Raw genomic sequence first — 23002 nt, forward strand, 5'->3', positions numbered from 1 at the left:
AAGCGCTGAAGGCACGAGTTGTGCACGTGCAGCGGTCTTCGGTCGTGATTGGCCGTTCTACTGAGACACCCGAATTAATGTGCCGGGGTCAGTGGCCTCGACAGCTTATGCGCACTAGATGGATACCAAAAATATGTTGCGTGTAATAGTTCTGCCTAGACAGCATTCAGTTTCCATCCCGTTAAAACATCGTCTGTCACATATCAGTGGTTTATTGTGGTCTTTACTTTCATGTTAAATACATGATCCATTACGACCCACCATTCGTTTCTGCCATTATTTACGTACCTAAAAGTCTGGCAAGGTGTGGTGTGCCTAAACAAAAGCATGAAGAAATAGAAACATTCTAAAAAAAAAACATCACAAGACGCGAGTACATCACATCATCACATTACCACTGGCGCACACCTGCATGTCAGGTTATTGACGCTAAAAGCCGGCAACTCCGGACAACAAAAACTGCCCGAAAGATGCACCATCTTAACTGATTGCCGGCTTAGGCAGCGCCGTCCGCGGGCACCTCCAAAGGCCCAGGTCATGTAACAGGCCGCCAGCGCGCTACATAAAACCGCGACAGGAAGCTCCCAGGGCCGGCACCACCCAGGTTTGTGCTTCCAGGGCACCACAGGAACAACAGAGGGCGCGATTACGACTCTGGTGGGGTCGGAAGCTGCGCGAGAGCGGGACAGGGGCAGGACGGCGGTGGTGCTCCACAGCTGGAGCACGGGCGCTGCCGGCAGCATCAGAGTCCCACAGCCCATAGTCACTGAGGATGGGCTACTAAGAGACGCTGGACTAAGTCGTTGCCAGCTAGTGTGCCCTTCGCAGCAGGCGCGGAAAGACCGCATAAGATTCAACAGGGCCTGGACCAGACACGCGCGGCGGTCCGCCCACCGTCGGGGCTCAGGCTCCATCACAGCGGGTCGGCACACGCCCAGACAGCAGGCGCTTACGTGCATCACCCGTCCCCGGGAGACCCCTGCAAAGTCGCCAACACCCCGCGGGCGTCGTCTTCGGCTGAGGGTGGACGACACGCCCGCACAGCCTCAGAAGCGGCGTCGCCGGTCCGGCCAGTCGACCGGCCGCAGCCGGCGCACGGGCGCCACCGTCTCCAGCGGCGGCCGCTCCACTCGCGGCCGGCGCGCCTCCTTGGCCAGCCACTCGCGGTAGCGGTACCACCACTGCTCCCACTTGATGTACTCCTCCAGCGTGAGCATGTGGTCGCGGAAGTAACCGGCGTCGCGGTAGTAGCGGTAGCGCACGCTGACGTCCGTCTCCCAGTCGCGCGGCAGCTGGCGCGGCAGCTGGTCGCCCGGGTCGTCAGTGACGGCGGCGCGCCGCAGCTTCTGGCCGAAGTACTCGCGGTACTCGCTCTCGAAGCTGACGCGCTCCTGGCTGCGCTCGCGCGCGCCGCCCGGCTCCTCCTCCAAAATGACCTTCTTGTCCGACGAGTTGGCGTCCTTGACGATGCGCAGGCGCACCAGCTCGGCGGCACCGCGCTGCACGCTCAGCTGCGCCAGCCGACCGAAACGCTCCGACAGGCTAGTGCGCACCGCCTCCTCGGCACCGCTCGACGAGCTCGACTCGGCCGACTCGCTGGCGGCAGCGGCGGCGGCGGCGGGCGGCCGGCGTCGCGCTGGGCCGGCGGCACGCGGCCGTCGCGGCGGCGAGCGGCGGCGCCGCTCGCTCCGTTCCGCCGCCGCCGGCGGGGGGTTCGGCACCTTGCGCGTGATGGTGGTGCTGGCGGCCGGCGGCCGGCCGGAGGGTCGCGACCGCGGCGCAGGTGACGGCGGCGCCGGCCGGCCCGCCGGCGGCGGCGGCGGCCGGCCGACCGTCCCCGGCGCGGCCGGCCGGCGCCGCGCCGGGGACGGTCGGCCGCCGCTGCGAGGGGCGCCCGCCGCAGGCGACACGGAGCGTGACGTCACGCTGGTGGAGCTGCTGGACCAGCTGGAGCTAGAGGTGCGCCGCCGTCGGCTGCCGGCGCCGCCGCCGCCACCACTGCGTGAGAGCGGCGACCGCGAGCGAGAGTGGGACCTGCGGGACGCCGGCAGACGATGGCTGGACAGGGCCGCACGGAAAACTGATGCAGATCGGTACGCCTCACCACAGGACGAACTGGCCTATTTTCCGAGTGCACGACACCAATGCGATGGACAATGGCTGTGGCAAGCTAACTTTACTGCCGGTACATCCCGAAGAAATTTATTAGAAACATACGACAGTGCACCAAAGAGGCGCTCAGTTGCATCTAAAACAAGGATTTACAAATGTACACGTAAAGTGGGCAAACGTCACTGAGAAGTAATGTAACATCGCTGCGCAGATGAGCATCTGCGCTTTGATAAATGTTCCGGGAAGTTAGCACCCACCGGCCGGTGGAGGATCCGGAGCGTGAGCTGCCGGACGACGAGGAGGAGGAGGAGGGCGGCCGGCGGCGGTGCCGGTCTCCGGGCGGCGGCGAGCGGCCGGCCGGTCGGCGCGGGCCGGCCGTCGCCGGAGGGGAGCGGCGCCGGCCGCGCTCCTCACGCTCCGGGGGCCGGCGAGCCGAGCCCGGCGCGCCGGACTGGCGGCGGCCGCGCTCTGGCCGCTCCTGCCGTTCCTGCCGCTCCCGGCTCTGGCGCTCGCGGGAGCGGGCCGAGCGGCCGCCGCCGGCCGACGGCTGGTCCAGGTACAGCTCCCGGAACCCGCTGTGGCCCCACCTGCGGGTACGGACGCGTCAGGGGGCAGGCCGGTCGGCCGTCGGTCCGGTCTGTCGGATGAGCGCGGCCGCCGGCTGGTCTCGGTAAGGCGGCCGGATGCCAAGCGACGCCCCGCCTGGGGACACCGCGCGCCACCCATTCTCCGTAGATGGGCGACATCGCTCGCTGGCAGCTGATCGGAGAGGAGAGATTCCCTCGGGCTGTTGTGTAAACGTTACTTCACAGCTTATTCCGGGGCCTGACCCACGGATCAAAAGTGGTTATAGTACTGTGGGACCTTCCTTACCTGCCATTAAATCGTCCGACGACGTTCCACGCATGTCGGAAAGTTAGCGCTATTAAATCTAGATCACGGAACACATGTGTCCAAAAATGCGTTGTGTTAAGAACCACATATCAAGTTTGTGTAGTTGTAAGTGAAATCGAAAAGAGTAAAGAAGCTTTGAGGCCTGATTCAAATTCAAACTGAGTCATTTCGAAATAAATGAAGGCCTTAAGAAACCTGTGAGAATTTATGTTATTAACGCCACATCCGATAGACTTCTGCCGCTGAGAACATGCATATTCCATTCAGGACGGTACGCAGCCCTGCAAGCGGGTCTTTTCCCCCGGTCGCCACTGGGCCCCGGTAACACGTGACTACCTGTCCGGTTCGCGCTCCTCGAAGTCGAGCAGCTTTTTGGTCCAGTAGAGGCTGTTCTGTCCCTGCCGGCGGGCGTTGCGCATGGCCGAGTCGAGCTGGGGCCGGCGGCGCTCTGGTGACGGACGCGGCGGCCATCAGCGCCAGCCGGCGGGACTTGGGGAGTGCAGGGGATGCGACGCGGAGAGATGGGCCGGGGTCGGTCTACAGCCGGGGCACGCTTCACCCACTGCCTGACCATTGGTCGGCCGTGGGGCTGGCCCAACGCTGGGGCTCGCCCAACGCTCGAAACAGGGAGTACGCTGGAATCGATTTAGCCGCAGAGGCAGGGGCACCGAGGTCGGACGTCGGTCAGCGACTGCCCCATAAAGGAAGCGCATTACGGTGGGGTTCGCAGCATCAGCAGAAACTACACGGGGCGCACGGGCGAGACAGGACCTACATCGCACCCGACAATATCTACGTCGGACCCGAGACAGGACCAACATCGAACCCGAGACAGGACGTACATGGCACCCGAGACAGGACCTACGTCAGACCCGGGACAGGACCCGCATCAGACCCGAGACAGGGCCTACGTCGGACCCGGGACAGGACCTGTATCGCACCCAAGACAGGACCCACATCAGACCCGAGATAGGACTTACGTCGGGCCCACGACTAAACTGGACCACAGACAGGGATACAGTTAAGCTGGATTGGAGACTAGGACTACACTTTACTACGGACTGGGACTACACCAGACCTGACAAAGGAATTACACCGTACCAGAGACAGAGACTAAACCGCACTGAAGACTAAATGACTGGACCTTCTTGGACTCGTGGCCATCGGCACGACTTGAAGCGTCGAGTCCCGTCAACATAGCCACTGCTTGCCTGATACCGTCGTTTAACCAGTACCTCCAGGCATATTGAAGGTCGATTACTGCCAGAATGAAAACTTGCCAAAGCTCAGTTAAAGGTACAGCATGTTCGGACAATAAGCCTTTTAGTCAATGGTCGCCATGTCATTGAATTTGAACCGGGTTAAGCCATGTGTTCTGTCCTCGTATGGTGGCATTCCAGTCTATGGCGAAACGTCACAGCTTGAACAGAACACTCGGCAAAGTCGATTCATACAGTACAAATTCACTGATATCTTCTGAATGACCCCGGCAACCTGGGTCACGCATAACGGAAGCTAATTTCACTGAAATGCAGGCAGATGAAAGGCAAACCAGATGGAGACGATCAGATTTTCTGGGAAATCAAAACGTACAACTTAGCGTTTTAGTCATTTGTAACGTACTACGAAGAATAGAGTGCCGTAAATGAAACAATGCGTGGCCGAACGAGAATCATCTCTCGTGACACTGGGAACGGAAGGCACGGGACTGCCGGTTAGGCATTTATTCACGATTAGTTACACATATAAGCAGCAGGGCGCCACCTAACCGTTACGGCAATACTAATTTGGCCCCGCAAGATAAATCAGCATGTTCTCTTACCATGAACGTCAGCTGCCTATGCTCGTGTTTGCACCAAGGTCCCCAACGTTCTTATGCTCTTTAGATAGCGATAGCTTTTAGCGCGTACCTTCGAGCGCTTGTCTGCTTTTTTAATAACGGAAGTCAAAACCACTAATCCATACCTCATCTAACTAAAAGAACTCACTTCAAACTAAAGCAAACAGCAAACCTTCAGTGTGCGACGAACAGCACCTCGTGGGATATAAGCAGTGAACGTCCGACACGAGCGTTACTACTGATTCAATATTGGCTTTGTTCTTGATTGATTTTACACAAGCATATGAATTCTCAACTATTATTATGTCCACATATTTGCAAAGAGGACAGACACCTTTAGGCACGACCAATGGCACATGTTCCCTGCCACGCCACCAGACCCGGCTCTCCCGGCAGCGAGCCTTCCCTCTCCGCGAACGCGCCGGCACCGACGAGGACTTACCGTGGGCCTTACCGACACCTAGCGAGAAGAGCATGGCATTCGCGAGCCGTGGCCCGCCTACCGGACTGTACGGAGACCGAGGCGACGTCGGCCGCCGGCCAGCGCTCGGGCGCCACCCGCTGGAGCTCGCTGCCGCTCGGACGGCCGATCGCTGGCGGCGCACGTGCCGACAGACACGGCCGCGTCACAGCCTGGTCAGCCGTCCGGCTGGCACCGGCCGGCGCCCGGCACGGCACGCGCCAAGTCCTGGGCACGTGCAGGGGGCACGCGCCAAAGCGCTGCACCCCGGACGAGTCCGTGACTCACTGCCCGCGCGGTCGGACACTGGGCACCATCCGTCCGTTGTGGGACTGATGGCGGCGGTCCGAAAGTCCCCCCAACAGCACTCCTTAGTCGGCGCTAGAACAGCGCCTGTCCGTTCCGCCGCTCACCGCACACTGACTAGCAGCTGGACACTTCTCCTAGCACGCTCGCGCCGCTTCCAAATGCCGATCAGTCCACCGCTGGCGGACGTCTTACACTGACACATCTTAGTCACTGGCGACCTGCCCCGAAGTCCTCGCTCACAGACCACATCCTCCCGATGGAGTGTTGTTCATCACTGGCGACGCCTCGCACGGAGATCTGTTCATCACTGGTGGTAAGCTGAGCTCACTCCTGTTCATCACATCACAGGCCCTGCACCCGCGAACTGTTCATCACACGTGAACCGCAGCGGAGTCATTGATCACTGGTCGCGCACTTCGCTCCGTGCACTGCTGGCTGTGCGCAACCTAGCACTAGTGTATCACTATCCGGGCATCTTCAGTTCGTTGACTATTGTTGTCGCTACGACACCAATGGTGACTTCCATCACAGGCATTCAGTTAGCAAGTGCCCGCACGCCATGCACACAGACATTCAGACTCACACAAACACACACACACACACATAAATCCACACACACACACACAAACACACACGCACACATGCATACCAACATACATAAGTCCGCGTCACGCCCACGCCCTGAACACTCTTCTCACTGGTTCAGACAGCTAGGGAACCGCGCCGTCACTGCCCCTCTGCCCGGCAGCACCGCGTTTTCACACATTATCACAGTCCTTCGCTCAGTTCCCTCGGTCCTTCGGACGGGGTCGTCAGCTGCGGCACGACATCCCGCCGGCGGCAGAGGAGAGAACGCCGGGGGCGTGGCGGCCCGGCGAGGGGCGGCCGGCGGCTCCTGTAAAGCAGGCGGGGTCGGGGTGGCCGCCGACGGCACCGTTACCTTCGCGGCGAGGCCGGCTCTCCAGGCGCGTCTGGTCCATGCGCATGCGCGGACCAGCCGGCGGCGGCGAGCGGCGCTCGCGCGTGCGGCGGCTCTCGCGCCGCTCACGCTCACGAGCCTGGCTCGACCACATCAGGTCCTCCTCCAGCCTCTGCAACCAGATGTAGGAGTGTCATGTGCTAAGGCCAGGACCCATGTGTGGGGGTTTATGAGTTACTGCCATTCACATTATGCCACCGAAGCCAATACCAATGTAAATCATGTAAAGTGAAGCTAATTTCATTGTCCAGTTCTGTAAAACAAAGCTGACACTATTGTACAGTTGTGTCAAACAAAGCCAACAGAGTAGTAGCCTTGGTTTAAGTTAACTTTATGTGGTACATCCAGCACTACTGAACATATACACAAGCATCCAAGTTTTTAACATCATGAGACTGAACTAGGAAAACAAGCATAGACTATCTTGCCAGACCAGACTGTGTAATGCCTGATAGTGCATGCTGATGTCAAATCAAAAGAGTGAGTGTCATACATATGCAGGCTGTTTTACTTTAAAATGTAACTGTACAAGTAAAAGCAAAAACACTAGATGTCAGAAATTCAAGTTGTCTGTTCCAGAATGGGTAGCCTGTATATAAGCCAAATCAAATGATGAGTTGGATGGGAAAACTTCTTGCAAGACCTGGCCTTTCCCCACGTTCAAGAGCATTCATGTGACACCTCAGTTTTAGCTTAAATTTTGGTATCTTAGGCAGTGTATGCCTCCGTTAACTTGAAAATCTGAGAGCATTTGTGAATTTTTAAGAAACACCTAGCACTAAAACCTGCGAGTTATCATGTCTGTTCAAAAATTTGATGAAATGAAAGATATCTGTAGAATGGGGAAGGGGGTATGGCAATGCATGTGCTTGTGCAGTATTTTGTGTGCCATAATGTTTTTTGTCAATTGATGCAGCTCTTGTTCTGTGAAATGTGTCACCAGCTGGTAAAATATGTATAAGTTGATCGGCATATGCTTGGAAGAAATGAAAGTTCGCTTATGGGTATCACAAACCGTTTTGAGCGAAACATAAAACGATGCAATGCTCACCCGATTGTGGAACTGGCTACTTAAAAGGGACCGTTTAAGGTGCGGCTTTGCAGGCCTCGGTTTCCTGGATTTCATGATATCTTTGACACCAAGCGCATTCAACACAACAAATAAACGCAACGAACGACTTCTGCACGACACAGCGGCCCCAGACAGCAATCATCCCAGACGAAAAAGGCGTGCAAGGTTGTCAGATTCTTCCGAGAAAGAGAACATGATTCGGTTTGACCTGACAGTATAAATGACGTATTTTAATATTGACATGCTAATATTTCTTAGGAAATAAAATTTCAAGGAAAATAATACAGATTTTTCCTATTGATTTATTTATAAATATTACCATGAGATTGCAATATGTAGTCATCAAAACATCTTTAATGCGTAACTATAGCCATCAACTTCATGAGGTTAGACGGAGCATCACAGCATTGTGCCGCAGTTATGCGTCATTTTTGAGAACGCTTGGAATCGGCGATCATCGTCTGTGATGTGGTGAGTACCTTTTTTGAGTGAGTTGGGGGTGTTGCTAGAGTCGTGGAATCCTCTTGTAATAATAGTTTGCTAGATTGTTGTGGTAGGTTTACATAGGTACATTTCGTTCCAAAAGAACATTGTACATAAATCGCCTTCTGTAAGGTGGAAGCTATCATAAGTAAACACAAAACAGGTGCATCTACACTCTTACCTTCAAACTTTAATAGTTGCAATAGCAAACGTCTAAGCGCTCCAGGGACGCAACACTCTCAACACACTGGTGGTATTGCTGTTATATGGACGTGCAATTTCTTTGAGAACATGGCCTGTTGAAGAAGGCATGGAAATAGATCAGAATCTCACCTAGTCTAACTGAACCAAATATAACCCAACCCAGCTTAATACAATTAACCTAGCTTAACCTAACCTAACCTAGCCTAATAACCTACCCTAACCCAACCTGACTGTGCTATTTTCACCTGATAAACCACTTAATTTTCCTGTGACCCATCCCCTATAACGGTCAGTGTCATCAGTGTGTCATGGTGATGTTTGACTGACCTGTGCCATTGCCATCTTAATTATTGTATTTTCTGGATAAGATGATAAGATATACATGACATGTTCCCATTTGATGATTACTTATGGTGTCATATCTTAAAACATTAGTTGGTGAACAATTTAGTATTGCAGTTTCAGGTCCCAATGTATACCATGACCAATAACTTGGAGGGATTGGGCCACACAAGTTGTGTTGGATATGTAGCAAACCATACTATACTGTAGTGATTTATTCAGTTTCTTCTCCATAATATGGCATGCCTGGCAAGCACTCCAAACCTGGAGCTGCCCATGAGAGACATCAAAGTTTTTTAAAAAAGATATAACATGGGCTCAGTTTATTCCATTCAGTGGGGTGTATGGTGGCCAAGGGGCAGCAAAGGCCCTGGAAAGCTTGAAGCAATAAAAGCATGTTCTAACAATAATCCCTGGTGTGACAGCCACTGCAGACTTTGTCTTGCAAGTATGTTAACCCCATGTTTGGTGGAATATGGTTACTCATAATGTACCTGATTTCTGGGTCAGATTTGCACACATACATTTGTGTGGTACACTGTGTCACAGCATAAGTCTACCTCATTCGCAGCAAGCACTAGGCATTTAAGTTGGCTGATTTCCAGCAGTTTGACATTTATTTGGAGGCTGTTGAGAGCTGTGCTGCAGCTGGGTGGAATGCTTTATGGAAGACTGAATTACCCCATATCTTTCAGTTACATCATCTGTGCATTAGATCAGCATGGACAACACCCAACCTGCACCACCAGTGACTGACCAGAGCAGTCAGCAGCAAACACCATGTGAGGTCAACAATGACATGGCAAATGACCACTGCCATGAAATGTCAACTGGAGGCAATGGCGGCGCATCCAACACCAGTCCCATTTCTCCACTGGTGCCTTTGGCTGCCAGTGACTGTGTGGGGAGCGAGGCGGACCGTTCCGCCGCATCAGACGACATAACACCATCGGAGTCCTCCAGCCCGGCGTCCGACGGCCGGTCGGACGGGCGTGACCGGGAGCCCGCAGCCCCCGAGGAAGTGGATGGCGAACAGAGGCCGCCGCCGCCGCCGGTGCCGCCGCCGGACACGAACCACCGACAGCCGGCGGCCGGCGAGCCGGACGGCCCACTCAGCCAGGAGCTGGCCGACTGCAGCATCGACGACAGCCCGATCATCTACAGCAATTACGAGAGCGAGCTGCAAATGCCGGAGATCATGCAGCTGATCCAGCGCGACCTCTCCGAGCCTTACTCCATCTACACTTACCGCTACTTCATCAACAACTGGCCCAATCTCTGCTTCCTGGTGAGTGAAGCATTTGGTAGCTGGCGGGAATTTATCTTCAGAGTTCGTGTTCTCTTTGTCTGTGTTTATCTTCGCGTTCAGCCACAGTTGGTTTTCGAATGGTCTTCAACTTGTCGCGTGCTTCTGTGATCGTCAGATACATTGTGTTAAATTTGTCATGACGTTATCAGTCCTTCCATTCCCCTACTCATTTCATTCTCCTTCCGGCGCTCCCGCCACCTCCGCTGTCCTCTCAGCCTCTGCAGGGCTGTCCGACTGTCCTCCCCTGATCGGCCGGCCGTCCTCCATTGACCAGCCCGGCCGTCCTTCCCTGACCGACCTGCCGTCCTCCCTTGGCCAGCCCGGCCGTCCTTCCCTGACTGGCCCAGCCATCCTCCCCTGACCTGCCTGCCCGTCTTCCCCCGACCGACCCGCCGTCCTCCCTTGGCCAGCCTGGCCGTCCTTCCCTGACTGGCCCAGCCATCCTCCCCTGACCTGCCTGGCCGTCCTCCCCTGACCGACCGGGCTGTCCTTTCCTGATCGGCCCGACCGTCCTCCCCTGACCGGCTGGGCCGTCCTCCCCTGACCAGCCCGGCGGCCCCCCCCCCCCCCCTGACCGGCCCGGCCGTGTCGCCAGGCGCGCCACCGCGGCCGCATCGTCGGCGCTATTGTCTGCAAGCTGGACTCGCACGACTCGCATACGAAGCGCGTGGTGACCAGCCGCGGCTACATCGCCATGCTGGCCGTCGACCAGCGCTTCCGGAAACGTCGCATCGGTGAGCCGGCCGTCAGCTGCGCGCCGCTGGCTGCCGCTGGGCGGACTGGCTCGGCGGATCGCAAAGGGGCCACTGGGTAGCCCTGTGTTCGGGGCTCTTTATTGTGATGGTGGTTAGAAATGTCATCTTCGATGATGTTACCATTTTCATTCTACGTCACGCGCCATGCAAGCCAGCGTCGAAACAAATTTCTAGCTGTGTATATGCACTGTGATTTGATTCTCCGCCGTTTTCGATCTGCAGGGTCGTGTTTGGTGCTGAACGCCATCCGTGCCATGGCCTCGGACGCTGCCGATGAGGTGAGCGTCTGTTCAGTGGCCCCACTCTGTCGCATTATGCTGATCCGCTTTATGCGATTGCTACTTTTGAGAAGGCTTTGGTTTTTCTCGGTTCTCTTCGCCGGCTGTGTGCTACTACTTTTGTTAGACCGTGACGGTGGCATTTGTGTGTGAAATTCCCTCAGTAACTCTGCGGAAATATCATGGCAGCTGGTTGCCAACTATGCCCGCGTGGTTGACAGAAAAAGACAACTTATTTAATTGCATCCCCTCCCCCTCCCCCTCCCCCCTCCCCCTCCCCCCTCCCCCTCCCCCCCCCCCACCATCGTGATTCACCACTGCCGCGTGCACCGTGTCTTTCTCGTGTGGAATCCAGCCTCGGTGACGGCCGGCTCTGGGCCCCTTCCAGGTGGTCTTGGAGACGGAAGTCACCAACAAGGGGGCGCTGCGTCTCTACGAGAACCTGGGCTTCGTTCGCGACAAGCGGCTGTTCCGGTATTACCTGAACGGCGTGGACGCGCTGCGGCTCAAGCTCTGGCTTTGGCCGCCGTAACCGGCCGTCGCTACTGCGGGACCGCATTGCCCGAAGCCCTGGAAGCCTGGACCTTCCGCCGGGCCGCGCGGACGAACCAAAGCTCTGCTGCGGATTTGGTCCATCCAGTGTGCGCCAGATCGGGAAGGATACGGGCACAAGCTCGAGCTTAGGCATGGTTTTGGTAGCAGCTTTTTGTACTGCAGCAGGTCTGTACTGGTACGGTACGGTCGGAGGTCGGCGTTGTGTGTGCTGCATGACGTGGGTGGCCATCTGACTTCGGGGACTGGCCGCGTGGCTCGTCATGTTCCCTTCGGAAGGCCCCATGATACGTGGACTACTTGAAGTAGGCACTGTCCAGTGCGCAGTGCACCGAGCACTTGGCAGTGATCTCCATGACTTGCAGTGACCATCCGTTTGGTGATATAACGGACAAACGACGACGGATGGGACTCAAAACTGCAGGGGGTTCACTGACATCTTGCTGTCCCAGTGATAGAGCAGGGACTGCAGCTGCTCATCACCTGCGGGTGAACCCTGTTCGGTACTTGCGCCGCCCGTGCGACCGTGCCGAGGTCATGATGCCGTGTGGTCCTGTATTGACTGGGAGTTAAATACAGTGGGCCATGTTTGTTCAGCTCTAGCGTGGTGAAGCTGGACTGCTGGGGTGTTGGCCGGCGGCCAACGGCCTCCGGCCGGGCGCCGGAAGACGGCTCCCTCGTGTCATTTTGTGGATGGCGGGTGTTTTTTCGGTTGGGGTGAACTTGGAGGCATTTTTTATTTAAGCTACAGTTACTGAAAAATTGCCCGCTGTATCAGAGTACTCTACGAATGTGCAACTCAGGACAACTGGCTTCTGCCATGCAGCAATGCTCTAGTCATGTGCGGAACAATGCCGTCTTTGCCAGGTGAGGAGAATTTCATCCACCGTTGGGGGGGGGGGGGGGGGATTATACTACTGCAACACAGACGGAACAACTATGAATGAACGCTTCATCCGTAGTTCCAATCACGCTAGAAGAACGCATTGGCTCTCGTTCAGCAGACGCCCGTCCTGGCCGGGTCTCGCTCGTACACCGTGGTGGAGAGCTAGCTAGGATAGACTGGCCCAATGGCCCGGCGTGACGAATGGCACGTGTAACATTGGTGAGCGCTAGAGCTGGGGTGGATGAGGCGGCGATGGCGGCACGGTGCGAACCACAGGCCCGCCCAGCCCGACCACGCGCGTGCCGGCCAGCTCCGTTGCATCCGGCGTATCTGATACCGCCCCGCTGATCCAAGGTCAGGGGCCGGCTCTGAGCGGGCCGCGGGGAGGGGGGGGGGGGGGACGGCGGCGGTGGGAGCGGCGGGAGGTGTCCGCTGGTCAGTGCTGCTCGCGCGGGGGGACAGGCGACCACGCTACGTCTCGTGGGAGTTGGAGGTGAACAACCTTCTCTTGACTTTCACTTTCCTTGGAGCGGCGCCCGCGTGTCTACGTCTCCAGTCGCGGCCTCGTGGTTCTGCTGGGTTGATTGTAAGGTTAGTGGGTGCTGTGTCTCGTCACTGGGGGAGTGTACTGCATTCGCATTGGGATTCATTGTGCAGGGCGGCCGATAGGTATATTTTATTATGAAACAAGTATGATGTAAAGGTAATGGAGTCCTACTGGAGCCATGGAAGCCTAGTGGCTGTTGGTGAACATCGTGATTTTGACACGTGAGGAAATGTGTCCTAAGAGAGGCAAGTGAGGCCAGTATTTAGAGTCCAAATTACCTTAAAAATATGTCACTTGACAGCTATTGTGTGCCAAAGCTGGATCTGTGCATGTGTGTTTGAAAACATGATGCATGTCACATAGCATTCCAACCTATCAGAAGTACCAATTGTGTATCATGCTTGCATGTGGTTTGCATACAATTTTGTTTGGCCTGTAGATACACATGTATTGTGGGCAGCAAACTGAGCAGTTAATGAAGTTTATCAACTGTTTTTGTACCTGTGTTTACCTTTTGCCAAAGTCCACAAGAATGTTTAAAATTCTAGAGGTGCATATTTCAATTTGAAAAAGTCAGGGAAAATAATTGAATAAAAATAGTATGAAACATGCAAGGAGATTAGAATGAAAGACAGGATGAAATACAGGAGAAATACAGGAGATACAGGATGAAAAGGCAACTAAGTCATAATAATACAAATGCATGTTGTGTTAAAATGTGCACCTCTTTTTGACACAAACATTTTTATATTTTCAAGCATAAAAGATTCAAATATTTTCTTCCTAGATTATGTTTGACATTCTCCTGCTTTTTTTAAATGTCATCTGATCAGGTGTATGGTCTCTTATCCAGAGCTGGGAGGTAAAAGCCTTTAATCTTTGGTCTTAGCTCTCCCCTAAACTTAAAGAGTAAGTTGCCAAATTTGTGTAGAAACATGTGTGTCTGCATGTTTTGAAGGTATGTTTTATCATTTTCAGTGCTCAGTCTCTCCCCAGCTCAGCTTTCTAGCCTACTCCTCTGCTAGCAACTTCTGGTATTAGCAATAGATGTTTGATTTTGTACTCCTTGCTGAAAGGGTTCAGCTGCCATCTGTAGTACCATTCAAGCTGGTGACAAGGGTAGCATGCACTCACCAAAAACCATCAGGAACAGTTGGGTCAAGAATCCAGGCATTTAAAACACTGAATTAAGGAATTATGGTCATTTTTCACTCTGGGATATCTTTATTTCATGAAAGACAAGATGCCTTCAAGATATGTAATGAGGTTGGGACTGGAAACTTTGCAAAAACATTTTAGTTGTTATGAGTTAGTAATAAGATATTTCAATCTATTTTGCTTTTCACTTCCATCACAGAGAATCAATAGTCAGCCAGCTGCATGCATGGCCAGATGAGCTCTGTTGGAGTGCCACTGGACCATACTATTGATGTCCACCCCATATTCAGTGTCAATCCTGTCCTGCATTTGTCATCTCCTTCAACACCTGACAGGTCTGGATTGGACAGGGCAGCAGTGGAATGTAGATCAAAGGCCCCATTGAGTGTAACCCCCTTGTCACAGGGCTGGACAGGCAGAGGTCAGAGGATGACCCTGAGGCAAACCCCTATCCACAGAGTGTGTCCATCAGTAAGTCATAAGACACATGCTGTGTGCAAAGACTGGAGTGTGGGTGATGAAAACACATCACCAATAATCAGCCAATAACCGGCCTGAACGCGCTTTGTTGTGTGAAGTTGTCTTGCAACTAACTGGCAATTCGTCCCCTGTAATCGGCTGTGGTGATGTGGGGCGAAGGTCTGCCTCCCGTGCGCAGCCTGCCGGAGCGGGCGGTATTCGGAGTGGGGGAGTGTTCCACAGGCTCACCCGGGACGTCTTTGGAGCAGAAGCATGTCCCCTGTAGCCATCTCAGAACATGAAAGAGGCGTTTGGAACGGTAACGTGCCCCAGTATCTAACTTGGGGTGGTTGGAGAGGGATCGTGCCCCCCCCCCCGTGCCCAGCTTTGAGGCGGGTGAAATAGAAACGCCGTCTCTTCGTTTCCAGCGTGGGAGTGGCAACGAGTTCCCTGTCTGGAGGCGTTCAGAGTAGGACCGTGTCTCCCGCACCTAGCCTGGGCTATCTGGAACAAGGTCGCGTCCGCGTAGCCAATCCTTGGGAGGGGTTATATGTACTCATATGGTCTTTGGACTAGGAGCTTTTTGAAGTTTAACGTGTCCGCCGTTCCAGCTTGATGTTTCTCCGTTGCCTGGCATAGCAATAGTCACATTAGGTAGAAAGCTAACAGTGGGCGTGGTTGTTGCGTTATAGCGTAAGCACCGGCGGGCCATTCACATTAGAGCTGGGATGTATGCACTATGCTTTGCGTGTTCTATTATCACCCATGTGACGAACCACGTTCCTTGCGTGCCCACTTTCATGAAGCCTGCGTGGTGGGTTGACATGGAAAGGCGTGCCTCACGTCCGTCCGCTATGGTGTCTGACGGAAAATTCTCCTCCTCTGGGAGAGATTGACGTGTGTTGGAATGCTTCCACTGTTAACTCTGATGTGCGTCTTCCCCCCCCCCCCCCCCCCCTCTCCCCCGACAATTTTGCTTGGTCGAGTCGGGTACAGAAAAGGTGCGCGCCTGCTCTCCGTTATGAGCGAGTATTCTGATCAAGTTTCCCTGTCTCTGTACGGACGCGTCGGGCGTGGGATGCCGGCCGCCTGCGCCCGCTCTGGGCGTGTCTGGCCTGGGGGCGTGGAAGCGGCCGTGAGTGGTGACCTTGCCCGGCCGGTCCGGTCAGGAAGCGCCGGCCGCCGCTCACGTCCCTGAGCCGCCCTCTCACTGCCGGGAGACGGCCGCTGGACACGGGGGCGACGGCCTGGCTCGCGGCGGCGGCGCCCAGTCGGACCCGGTGTGACTCGCGCGCATTGCCGCGAAATGTGGAGCGCTGGGGGCGGCGTAGTGCATGGTTCTCGACTGGCGGAGATGAAGGCCGCCGACGCTGTGGGGTAACGGTGCTTGTTTACATAGCGACTGGCGGGTCGTGTCAGATGTCAGCTTGTGCATGCCAGACGCCGTGATGCTGGGTCCGTCACACTAGGCTCTGCGCAGCTACCACAGCTTTGGCGCCTCGACCGTCACGGGGTACAGATTTGAGGTGTGGTCAGATTTATCGGATCTCAGTTTCGGATAGCCGTTCTGAATCCCGGTGTTAGCAGATGTAAAAGTGTCTGCATGGACGCGGGGAACCGCGTAGTAAAATGTACAATATTAAGTTGCGTTGTAGGTCTGCATGGACGCGGGAACCGCGTAGTAAAATGTACAATATTAAGTTGCGTTGAAGGTGAAAGCGGCAATGAATCTAGCACGCATTTCAGCATATGTATAACGCAGTTAAATGCCACAGATGAGACTTGTGCGCCACAGATACCTAGCGTTCTCCACATGCCTGCTGTGTTTATCCACTGTTGTTGTCTTCTGCCCTGCTGGACGCCCTCCTCCCACCCCCTCCTCTGTGCTCCTAACACCTCCCTGCCCGCCTCAGGCGATGGAGAACGGCACGAGCAACGGCTCTGGACATGGCCCGGCCGGTGACGAGCCGGAGGGCCTGTTCAGCCGCGACCTGCTGACGTCACTGGCGTGGGGCGATTACGCCGACCGGTTCCGGCCGGCCATCTCGCCGGAGCAGCCCGGCGACGGCCTGCTGCTGCGGCCGCTGCAGCGCGCCGACTACGACAAGGGTCAGTGGGCGGCGGAGGGCGGGGGTGGGGGAATGGCGAAATAGCACGAGCCTGGGGCGGCGTTACAGGAGCTGGGGAGGGCGGGGGGGGGGGGGGGGGGCTGGCAGAGGGATGCGGGGTTGGTGGGATGACACGAACGCTAGTAGGATGGCTCCGTTGGCTGGCTGGCAAGACACCGGGGACATCGATGGGGCGAAACCACGGCTGGCGTAAAAACGGCGGTCTGGTGGGAACTTCCAAACAATGTTCTCTCATTACAGCACGCTGATCAGAGCGGCTTTCAAGTGAACCTATCTTTGTCTTGATTGCAGACCACTTGCTTTGAGCGCAAATGATCAACGGCATGAGCATGCGTTGTTGAAAGATGTAGCGAACGAGTTATACGTGCTTGAAGGTAATGCGATGGTCCCCTGTGGCATTTAGCACTTCGCGGAAACCGTCATTTGGCGGCGACCATGACGGCCTTAAGGGTCGAGCAGAACCCGCACCGTTTCGGACCGGTCCGCGTTCTGTGGCCATGAAACTTGTCTGAGCCTCTGAACCCAGCGATCAGCCGAGGCCTCCAGAGGCGGGACGCCTCGTTTCCGGGTCGGCGTGCGCCCTTATGTACCCACGGTCGAATGGAAGTTTACCTCTTTGTTCTACGCTATCAGCTGCGGGGAGGTACTTCCGAGATACGATAGGTATCATCGCTTGACTGCGGTACGATTTCTGATAAATCATGTTGCGTCAGATTTGGTTCCATTTATTCGGTGTCTGACCGAAGACGCTGCCGGGCACGTGATCATGTCATTGACAAACCCCGTCTGTGAACATGATTCACGTCTCCCGAAAGAACACATCCACATTTGCAGGGGCGTTGGCAGGGCAGCCACAGCCCGTCGGCTTGTGTTCGAACATAACTCTCTCGCGTTGTTACTGTCGCGTGGCGACCGCATTGCCGACCAAGCTGGCCGCGTGAGACCGGCGCCTGGTAACCGTGGTCACTTCACTTCACCTCGCAGAAGGGCCTGTGTGCCCAGATTTGTTGGCTGACCACTTAGCAGCGGTCGGCGCCGTGCTGCGCTGACTTCGGCTGATCTGAGGGGAGCAGCATCTGAATAGCATTGACTTGCGTCAGAGCGTCGTTGTCATACGCCTTATCGTCGGGCAGGACTGGATGCTGGGACTGGCCAAGATACGCCATATCTTAATGCAGCAAGCGACAGCGCGTGATGTGGGGGATTAGTTTACAGCCCCAATAGGCCCATGGGGAGCGGACTTCGCACGGAGCGCTCCGAGCGAGCCTGTGCACTTGACGTGTGTCGGTTGGAAGCAGTAATCGCAGGCTAGAGCTGCTTCCTATAACCTAAAGTTCATAACATATTTAGACACTGGGGCAGGTGAACGGTCGGTGCTGCGTATCTTGTGATGCATATCATGGAGACCATATCTTGTCTCGTGATGCATAGTTTGCATGGTGTGGCCCGGCCAAACTAGCAGGGATTGGTTAGGAGTTATTGCATCCGTCCTTTTCCCGCACCTTACCGAACCCAAATTCAGGAAATGTTGACGAATTTGCCTTGTCAATTTCCGCGTTGTGATTTGCGTGCGTTGTATGCATCGATCATTGTGTGCTAGTGGCTATAAATTCCTATTTAATCACTCATAGTAAGGTGCAGTTTTTTCACGTGCGGTGCGAGAGACCGCTTCAAATGACTGAATGGGCCATGCTCGCGCGCTCCGGATGCCCTGCTCCGAGCGACGACGGCCCATGCTGCCTTGACTGCATCTATGTAACGAGGGCACCGGATTGGGGTGGCGTGTCCTGTTGTTATCCTGCGAGTAAAGCAGTTCACTGGTTTGAATGAGCATCTGTGGTGATGTGCCATAGGACAGAAGTTTTAGACGCGGGGTCACAAGCGTGCGCGAGCCTAGCTGTGCTTTTGGTCGTCCCTCGTCTGTTGTGCTGAGCTCCTTTCCTCGCCATTTGCAGGCTTCCTGACGCTGTTGGGCCAGCTGACGCAGGTCGGGGACATCTCGCGGGAGGCCTTCCTCAGTGAGTCGTGGCCGCCACGCTCGCTGTTGATCCGGCGAGTTGTGTATGGTTCGATGGTGGCCGTGTAGTTGCGCGGGAGTGACGTGTGCGGTGTGGCCGGGCAACAGGGGTGTGCGGGCCCTGCCGATCACCCCGCCACGCCCCGGTGTCTCTCCCTCTGACGTCAACGCGGTGTGGCGGAGCAACAGAGGTGTGCGGGCCCTGCCGATCACCCCGCCACGCCCCGGTGTCTCTCCCTCTAACGTCAACGCGGTGTGGCGGAGCAACAGAGGTGTGCGGGCCCCGCCGATCACCCCGCCACGCCCCGGTGTCTCTCCCTTTGACGGCAACGCGGTGTGGCGGGGCAACAGGGGTGTGCGGGCCCCGCCGATCACCCCGCCACGCCCCGGTGTCTCTCCCTCTGACGTCAACGCGGTGTGGCGGGGCAACAGAGGTGTGCGGGCCCCGCCGATCACCCCGCCACGCCCCGGTGTCTCTCTCTTTGACGGCAACGCGGTGTGGCGGGGCGACAGAGGTGTGCGGGCCCCGCCGATCACCCCGCCACGCCCCGGTGTCTCTCCCTCTGACGTCAACGCGGTGTGGCGGGGCAACAGGGGTGTGTGGGCCCCGCCTGATCACCCCGCCACGCCCCGGCTGTCTCTCCCTCTGGCGTCAACGCGTAGCAGCCGTGGGGATGTTTGGGTAGTGGTGCAGGGTAGACATGACAGCCCCGTACTGCACCTTACAGCTAAATCAACTACCCTGAGCAGAGATGTACCGCATGCCTTCAATTAGAACGATCACGTTCGCGCAGAATGTTTCAGTGTTATGGGCTACGTTCGCGCAGTGTTATGGGCTACGAGCCTTGCCGTTTATGACATTGCATAACGAACTCCGAAATCCAGGGACGCGCACCTGATTGCACTGTGCTCGATACCTGTCGGTTGGGCAATTCTGTACCGTTTGCGAAGTCGTTGCCCAGGAGCCACGGCCCAAGGTCGCTATTCGGCTGTGCTGGAGGTGAACCAACCGTCTCACGCTGGCGGAGGGTGGCCCTTCCCAGAGCGGTACGAAGGCATGGCCCGCTGTCCCGACACCTACTACCCGGTGGTGGTGGAGGACGAGGTCAAGGGTCAGGTGGTGGGCGCCGCCACGCTGGTCGTCGAGCAGAAGTTCATCCACAACTGCGCGGTGGTGAGCGGGCCTGGCCGCGCCGGGCGGCGGCAGACGGGGCGCCGACAGACGGCAGGCCCCGGCCGACTGGAGGCAGCGTCTCGCTCGGTCTCGGACCTGTCGTCGCCGGACGCGGACTGTGACGGACGACTGTTATGACAGCGCTTGTCGTGTCCTGTGATAGGCGGGAACGACCGGCGAGGCCGCGCCGCCGACGCTCAAGGGTCCGGTTATTTATCGGGTCGTGTAGCTGCGGAGACCGATCGTGTCGTCACAGTTCCGGCGCGCCCGCTGATTGGTCATGATCTATGTCTGGAGTGGAGATAATCGGAGGACTGCTATCGTCATATGTGGCTCGTCAAGACTGCTGCGTTAAAACTTAGGTCTTTGGACGCACATACAACACGACGAAAGGAACAGGAAGCCCGTGCATATTTTGAGCTATGTTGCAAACGGCACTCAGTGGATCTGTATGTCGGTCCGTCTGTCCGATCTGTCATGCAGCCTGCCTGATGCGAGATCGGCGGGAAAGCGAGGAAGGCGCACCCTGTATTCCACACGCCGACACAATGGTCATGCTGATAGCTGTTCACAACGGACTCCGTGCCTGTCATTGGTGCGCAGAGTTCTTGCTACCCTCGACCTGAGCGATCTGTGGACTCTGCCCCTCCCCGCGCTAGTGGTGCCGGTCGTCTGCCGTCTGATGCGCCCCCGACACGTTCCCATGCGCTGCCCCCAGCGCGGTCGGCTGGAGGATGTGGTGGTCAGCGACGACTACCGCGGCAAGCAGCTCGGCAAACTGTGAGTGTGCTGCCAACTTGTGTGTGGCGAGGGGCGTCCTCTACGGCACGGCCGGTGTTGGGAAGCAGTCGCAGTGTAGCTTCCTGTGTGTGTTGTGTGTGTGTATGGGCCCTGTCGGATAGGTGGTCGATCGGCGCTGTTGCTGTCGAGGAACTCTGTGCACATTACAGCACTTTTAACTTCTCAGCAGTTACAACGACGTGGCGCGGTGCCTACACTGAAATGACGTCGGTCGCGAACTGGGTCGAGAACTGGACAAGTATCGGTATCTTTTTGTCGTGAGATCTCGTGCGGTCGAAATGCTGCATTATGCGTCCGTTGGTGCCATTGGTGCGGTAGTTCAGACAGGACCCGACCTTAATCTGGTGGGACCGTGGCGCATTTCTGTGACTTTTTCGCTCATGTCTAAATTACCGTCCTTCTGTGCAGTCTGATAGCAGTCATCAACCTGCTGGCCAAGAAGCTGCATTGCTACAAGATCACTCTGGACTGCAAGGATATCATGATACCTTTCTACTCGAAGATGGGCTATACGAACGAGAATGGCAGAGCCAACTACATGACCATCCGATACGATTGACATCTAGTGGTGCAGCTTAGAAATGCTAGTTCGTAGTTATGCCCGCGCGACTTGCCAGATGGCGCAGGCGACAGCGGAGGCGCCTGCGGGAAGCGTTCATTCGCACGATTCCACCACGCCTGGAGGGAGACTTCAGGCGTGACATTTTGATGGTGATGGTTTACACGGTCTCATGGCCCTTGCGAGTCGCAACTGCGTGTTTATCGGTCATGTTGGTGACCATTCCCATGTGAGTGTGATCATAAAGATGAGTATGGGTCACAAAACTCATCTCACGAAAGCTCATCATGCACCGCAATACGGGCCACTACGACATGTTCAGAATGGTGCGAGGTGAATGGACACTTTCTGAGTCGGTTTACATCCGTTTGTGCAATGATAGGGTCACGATATCTTCAGGCATTGCTGCAAGGCCTCCTTGCATGTGTTGTATTGATAGACTGAACAGATATTGAGGTGCTGGGATAATGCAACTTGTAATTAGATGTGGCCACTTTATTCTGGCAGCATGCCAGAAGCCGCTGACTTGTGTACTTCCGGTTTGATTCTGATACGTCCTCACAACCTATCCAGGACCTCCCCATCTGTCTCATTTACGTTACCTTTCCCATGCCTTACTGTGTAAGCACTCATCTTCGTGAACAAAGGATTATTATCAGTCACCTTCGTGGATGTGTCACGTGATATATCCCATATCGAACCATGAGACTGTGGCAGCTTTGAGAAATGTGTTTATTTTTGGGATATAAACTGTGCCAGTCTGACCTATTTGACATTTAGCATCCGTCGGAAGCAGCTGCACTAGAAAGCGAGTGCAGGAGTTTACACTCGACATGTTTACGGCTCCTCAGGGGTCGGTTTCGTCACAAACCACCAACGCTGGGCTGTTCGTAGTTGGGGGATGAACTATGACGAGTATGGCAACGACTGCGCCGGCCTTCGTTCAAGGAGCCATGACTATCAGCGTTATCCGACTCTGGAGGTGCACGTGGTCATCATGTAGGGCTCGATGCGAGGACTGTCTGACTTTTACTTATGAAGGAGTACAAAATACCCTAGCATTCAAAATGTATTAAGAGCATGATGCATAAGTGAAGTGAGTGTCATAAATTAAGTAATCAACAGAAATAACATGCGCGACGTCGGTGGTGCGTAAAAGTATGTTCGACAATACGCTTAACACGCGCTCGGGTGGGGATCAAATTGCCCCTCCCCCGCCCCGAAGGTTTTCCCGGAGTGGTTTTCGAACGGCGCGGCGTAGACGCGCCAAATTTGGTAGAGCTGTAGACAATTGAATGGCGGATCGTTTGACAGCAAAAATTTAGATGTACCTTCTAAGGTCGCTGATCTATGGCAGGTCAAAGTTGAGCCATGGTTTCAGCGAAGACACCTTCTGGGGAGTCGTTCAATCCGATCAAACAACGGTTTGTTAGACGAAGCCCTACATCTCTGAAATACTTTCTTAGGCAACACAGCTATTGAATACACAAAAAGCATTGACTTAGGGTCAGGCATGAGGGTCAGACCAAGGCCAAAACCAAGCTGTTTTATTGCTCTTGGGCTCGCTGTATGAGATGGTTTCTGGCGCTCATTTCGAATATATGGGTAGCAGGAACCGCATTATACAACTTCCATGGAATTATTATAGGTCAGAATAGGTCACTGACCCAAAATTACCCAGGT

General features: G+C 55.5%; 3 protein-coding genes across 5 annotated transcripts; 2 read left to right on the plus strand and 1 right to left on the minus strand.

The window, feature by feature from the left end:
* Positions 1–194: 194 nt before the first annotated feature.
* On the minus strand, positions 195–7804 carry LOC119107320 (uncharacterized protein NKAPD1). The gene is made up of 6 exons (XM_037230748.1): positions 7646–7804; positions 6556–6706; positions 3343–3454; positions 2527–2699; positions 1979–1998; positions 195–1610 (listed from the first exon to the last, which is right to left on the minus strand). The coding sequence occupies exons 1-6, from the start codon at positions 7718–7720 to the stop codon at positions 1047–1049; spliced, it is 1095 nt and encodes a 364-aa protein (XP_037086643.1). The 5' UTR covers positions 7721–7804; the 3' UTR covers positions 195–1046.
* Positions 7805–8059: 255 nt separating this feature from the next.
* Positions 8060–12180, plus strand: LOC119112002 (N-alpha-acetyltransferase 30). Of its 3 annotated transcripts, none has more exons than XM_037235933.1 (5): positions 8060–8137; positions 9391–9983; positions 10600–10738; positions 10982–11037; positions 11426–12180. In XM_037235933.1, exons 2-5 carry the CDS (start codon positions 9417–9419, stop codon positions 11567–11569), a joined length of 906 nt encoding a protein of 301 aa, XP_037091828.1. In that variant the 5' UTR covers positions 8060–8137; positions 9391–9416; the 3' UTR covers positions 11570–12180. The 3 variants fall into 3 exon arrangements, with proteins under 3 accessions (XP_037091828.1, XP_037091846.1, XP_037091836.1); XM_037235951.1 differs by lacking the exon at positions 8060–8137 and adding an exon at positions 8159–8219; XM_037235941.1 differs by lacking the exon at positions 8060–8137 and adding an exon at positions 8171–8233.
* Positions 12181–12906: 726 nt separating this feature from the next.
* On the plus strand, positions 12907–22085 carry Gnpnat (glucosamine 6-phosphate N-acetyltransferase). The gene is made up of 6 exons (XM_037233368.1): positions 12907–13066; positions 16553–16748; positions 18724–18786; positions 19829–19959; positions 20678–20739; positions 21169–22085. Exons 2-6 carry the CDS (start codon positions 16556–16558, stop codon positions 21317–21319), a joined length of 600 nt encoding a protein of 199 aa, XP_037089263.1. The 5' UTR covers positions 12907–13066; positions 16553–16555; the 3' UTR covers positions 21320–22085.
* Positions 22086–23002: the final 917 nt, after the last annotated feature.

Source organism: Pollicipes pollicipes, unplaced genomic scaffold (assembly GCF_011947565.3).
Source record: "Pollicipes pollicipes isolate AB1234 unplaced genomic scaffold, Ppol_2.1 Scaffold_2555;HRSCAF=2994_pilon_pilon_pilon, whole genome shotgun sequence".
Classification (NCBI taxonomy): Eukaryota; Metazoa; Arthropoda; class Thecostraca; order Pollicipedomorpha; family Pollicipedidae; genus Pollicipes; species Pollicipes pollicipes.

Coding starts and splice junctions, on each gene's coding strand:
- LOC119107320 (XM_037230748.1), bottom strand. CDS start 7,720: ATGAAATCCAGGAAACCGAGGCCTGCAAAGCCGCACCTTAAACGGTCC. Junction 3,455..6,555: donor GAGCCGGCCTCGCCGCGAAG/GTAACGGTGCCG, acceptor GTCCGTCACCAG/AGCGCCGCCGGCCCCAGCTC. Junction 1,999..2,526: donor GGCTCGCCGGCCCCCGGAGC/GTGAGGAGCGCG, acceptor GCTCTCACGCAG/TGGTGGCGGCGGCGGCGCCG.
- LOC119112002 (XM_037235933.1), top strand. CDS start 9,417: ATGGACAACACCCAACCTGCACCACCAGTGACTGACCAGAGCAGTCAG. Junction 10,739..10,981: donor CTTCCGGAAACGTCGCATCG/GTGAGCCGGCCG, acceptor TTCGATCTGCAG/GGTCGTGTTTGGTGCTGAAC. Junction 11,038..11,425: donor CCTCGGACGCTGCCGATGAG/GTGAGCGTCTGT, acceptor GGCCCCTTCCAG/GTGGTCTTGGAGACGGAAGT.
- Gnpnat (XM_037233368.1), top strand. CDS start 16,556: ATGGAGAACGGCACGAGCAACGGCTCTGGACATGGCCCGGCCGGTGAC. Junction 16,749..18,723: donor GCGCGCCGACTACGACAAGG/GTCAGTGGGCGG, acceptor CGCCATTTGCAG/GCTTCCTGACGCTGTTGGGC. Junction 20,740..21,168: donor GGCAAGCAGCTCGGCAAACT/GTGAGTGTGCTG, acceptor CCTTCTGTGCAG/TCTGATAGCAGTCATCAACC.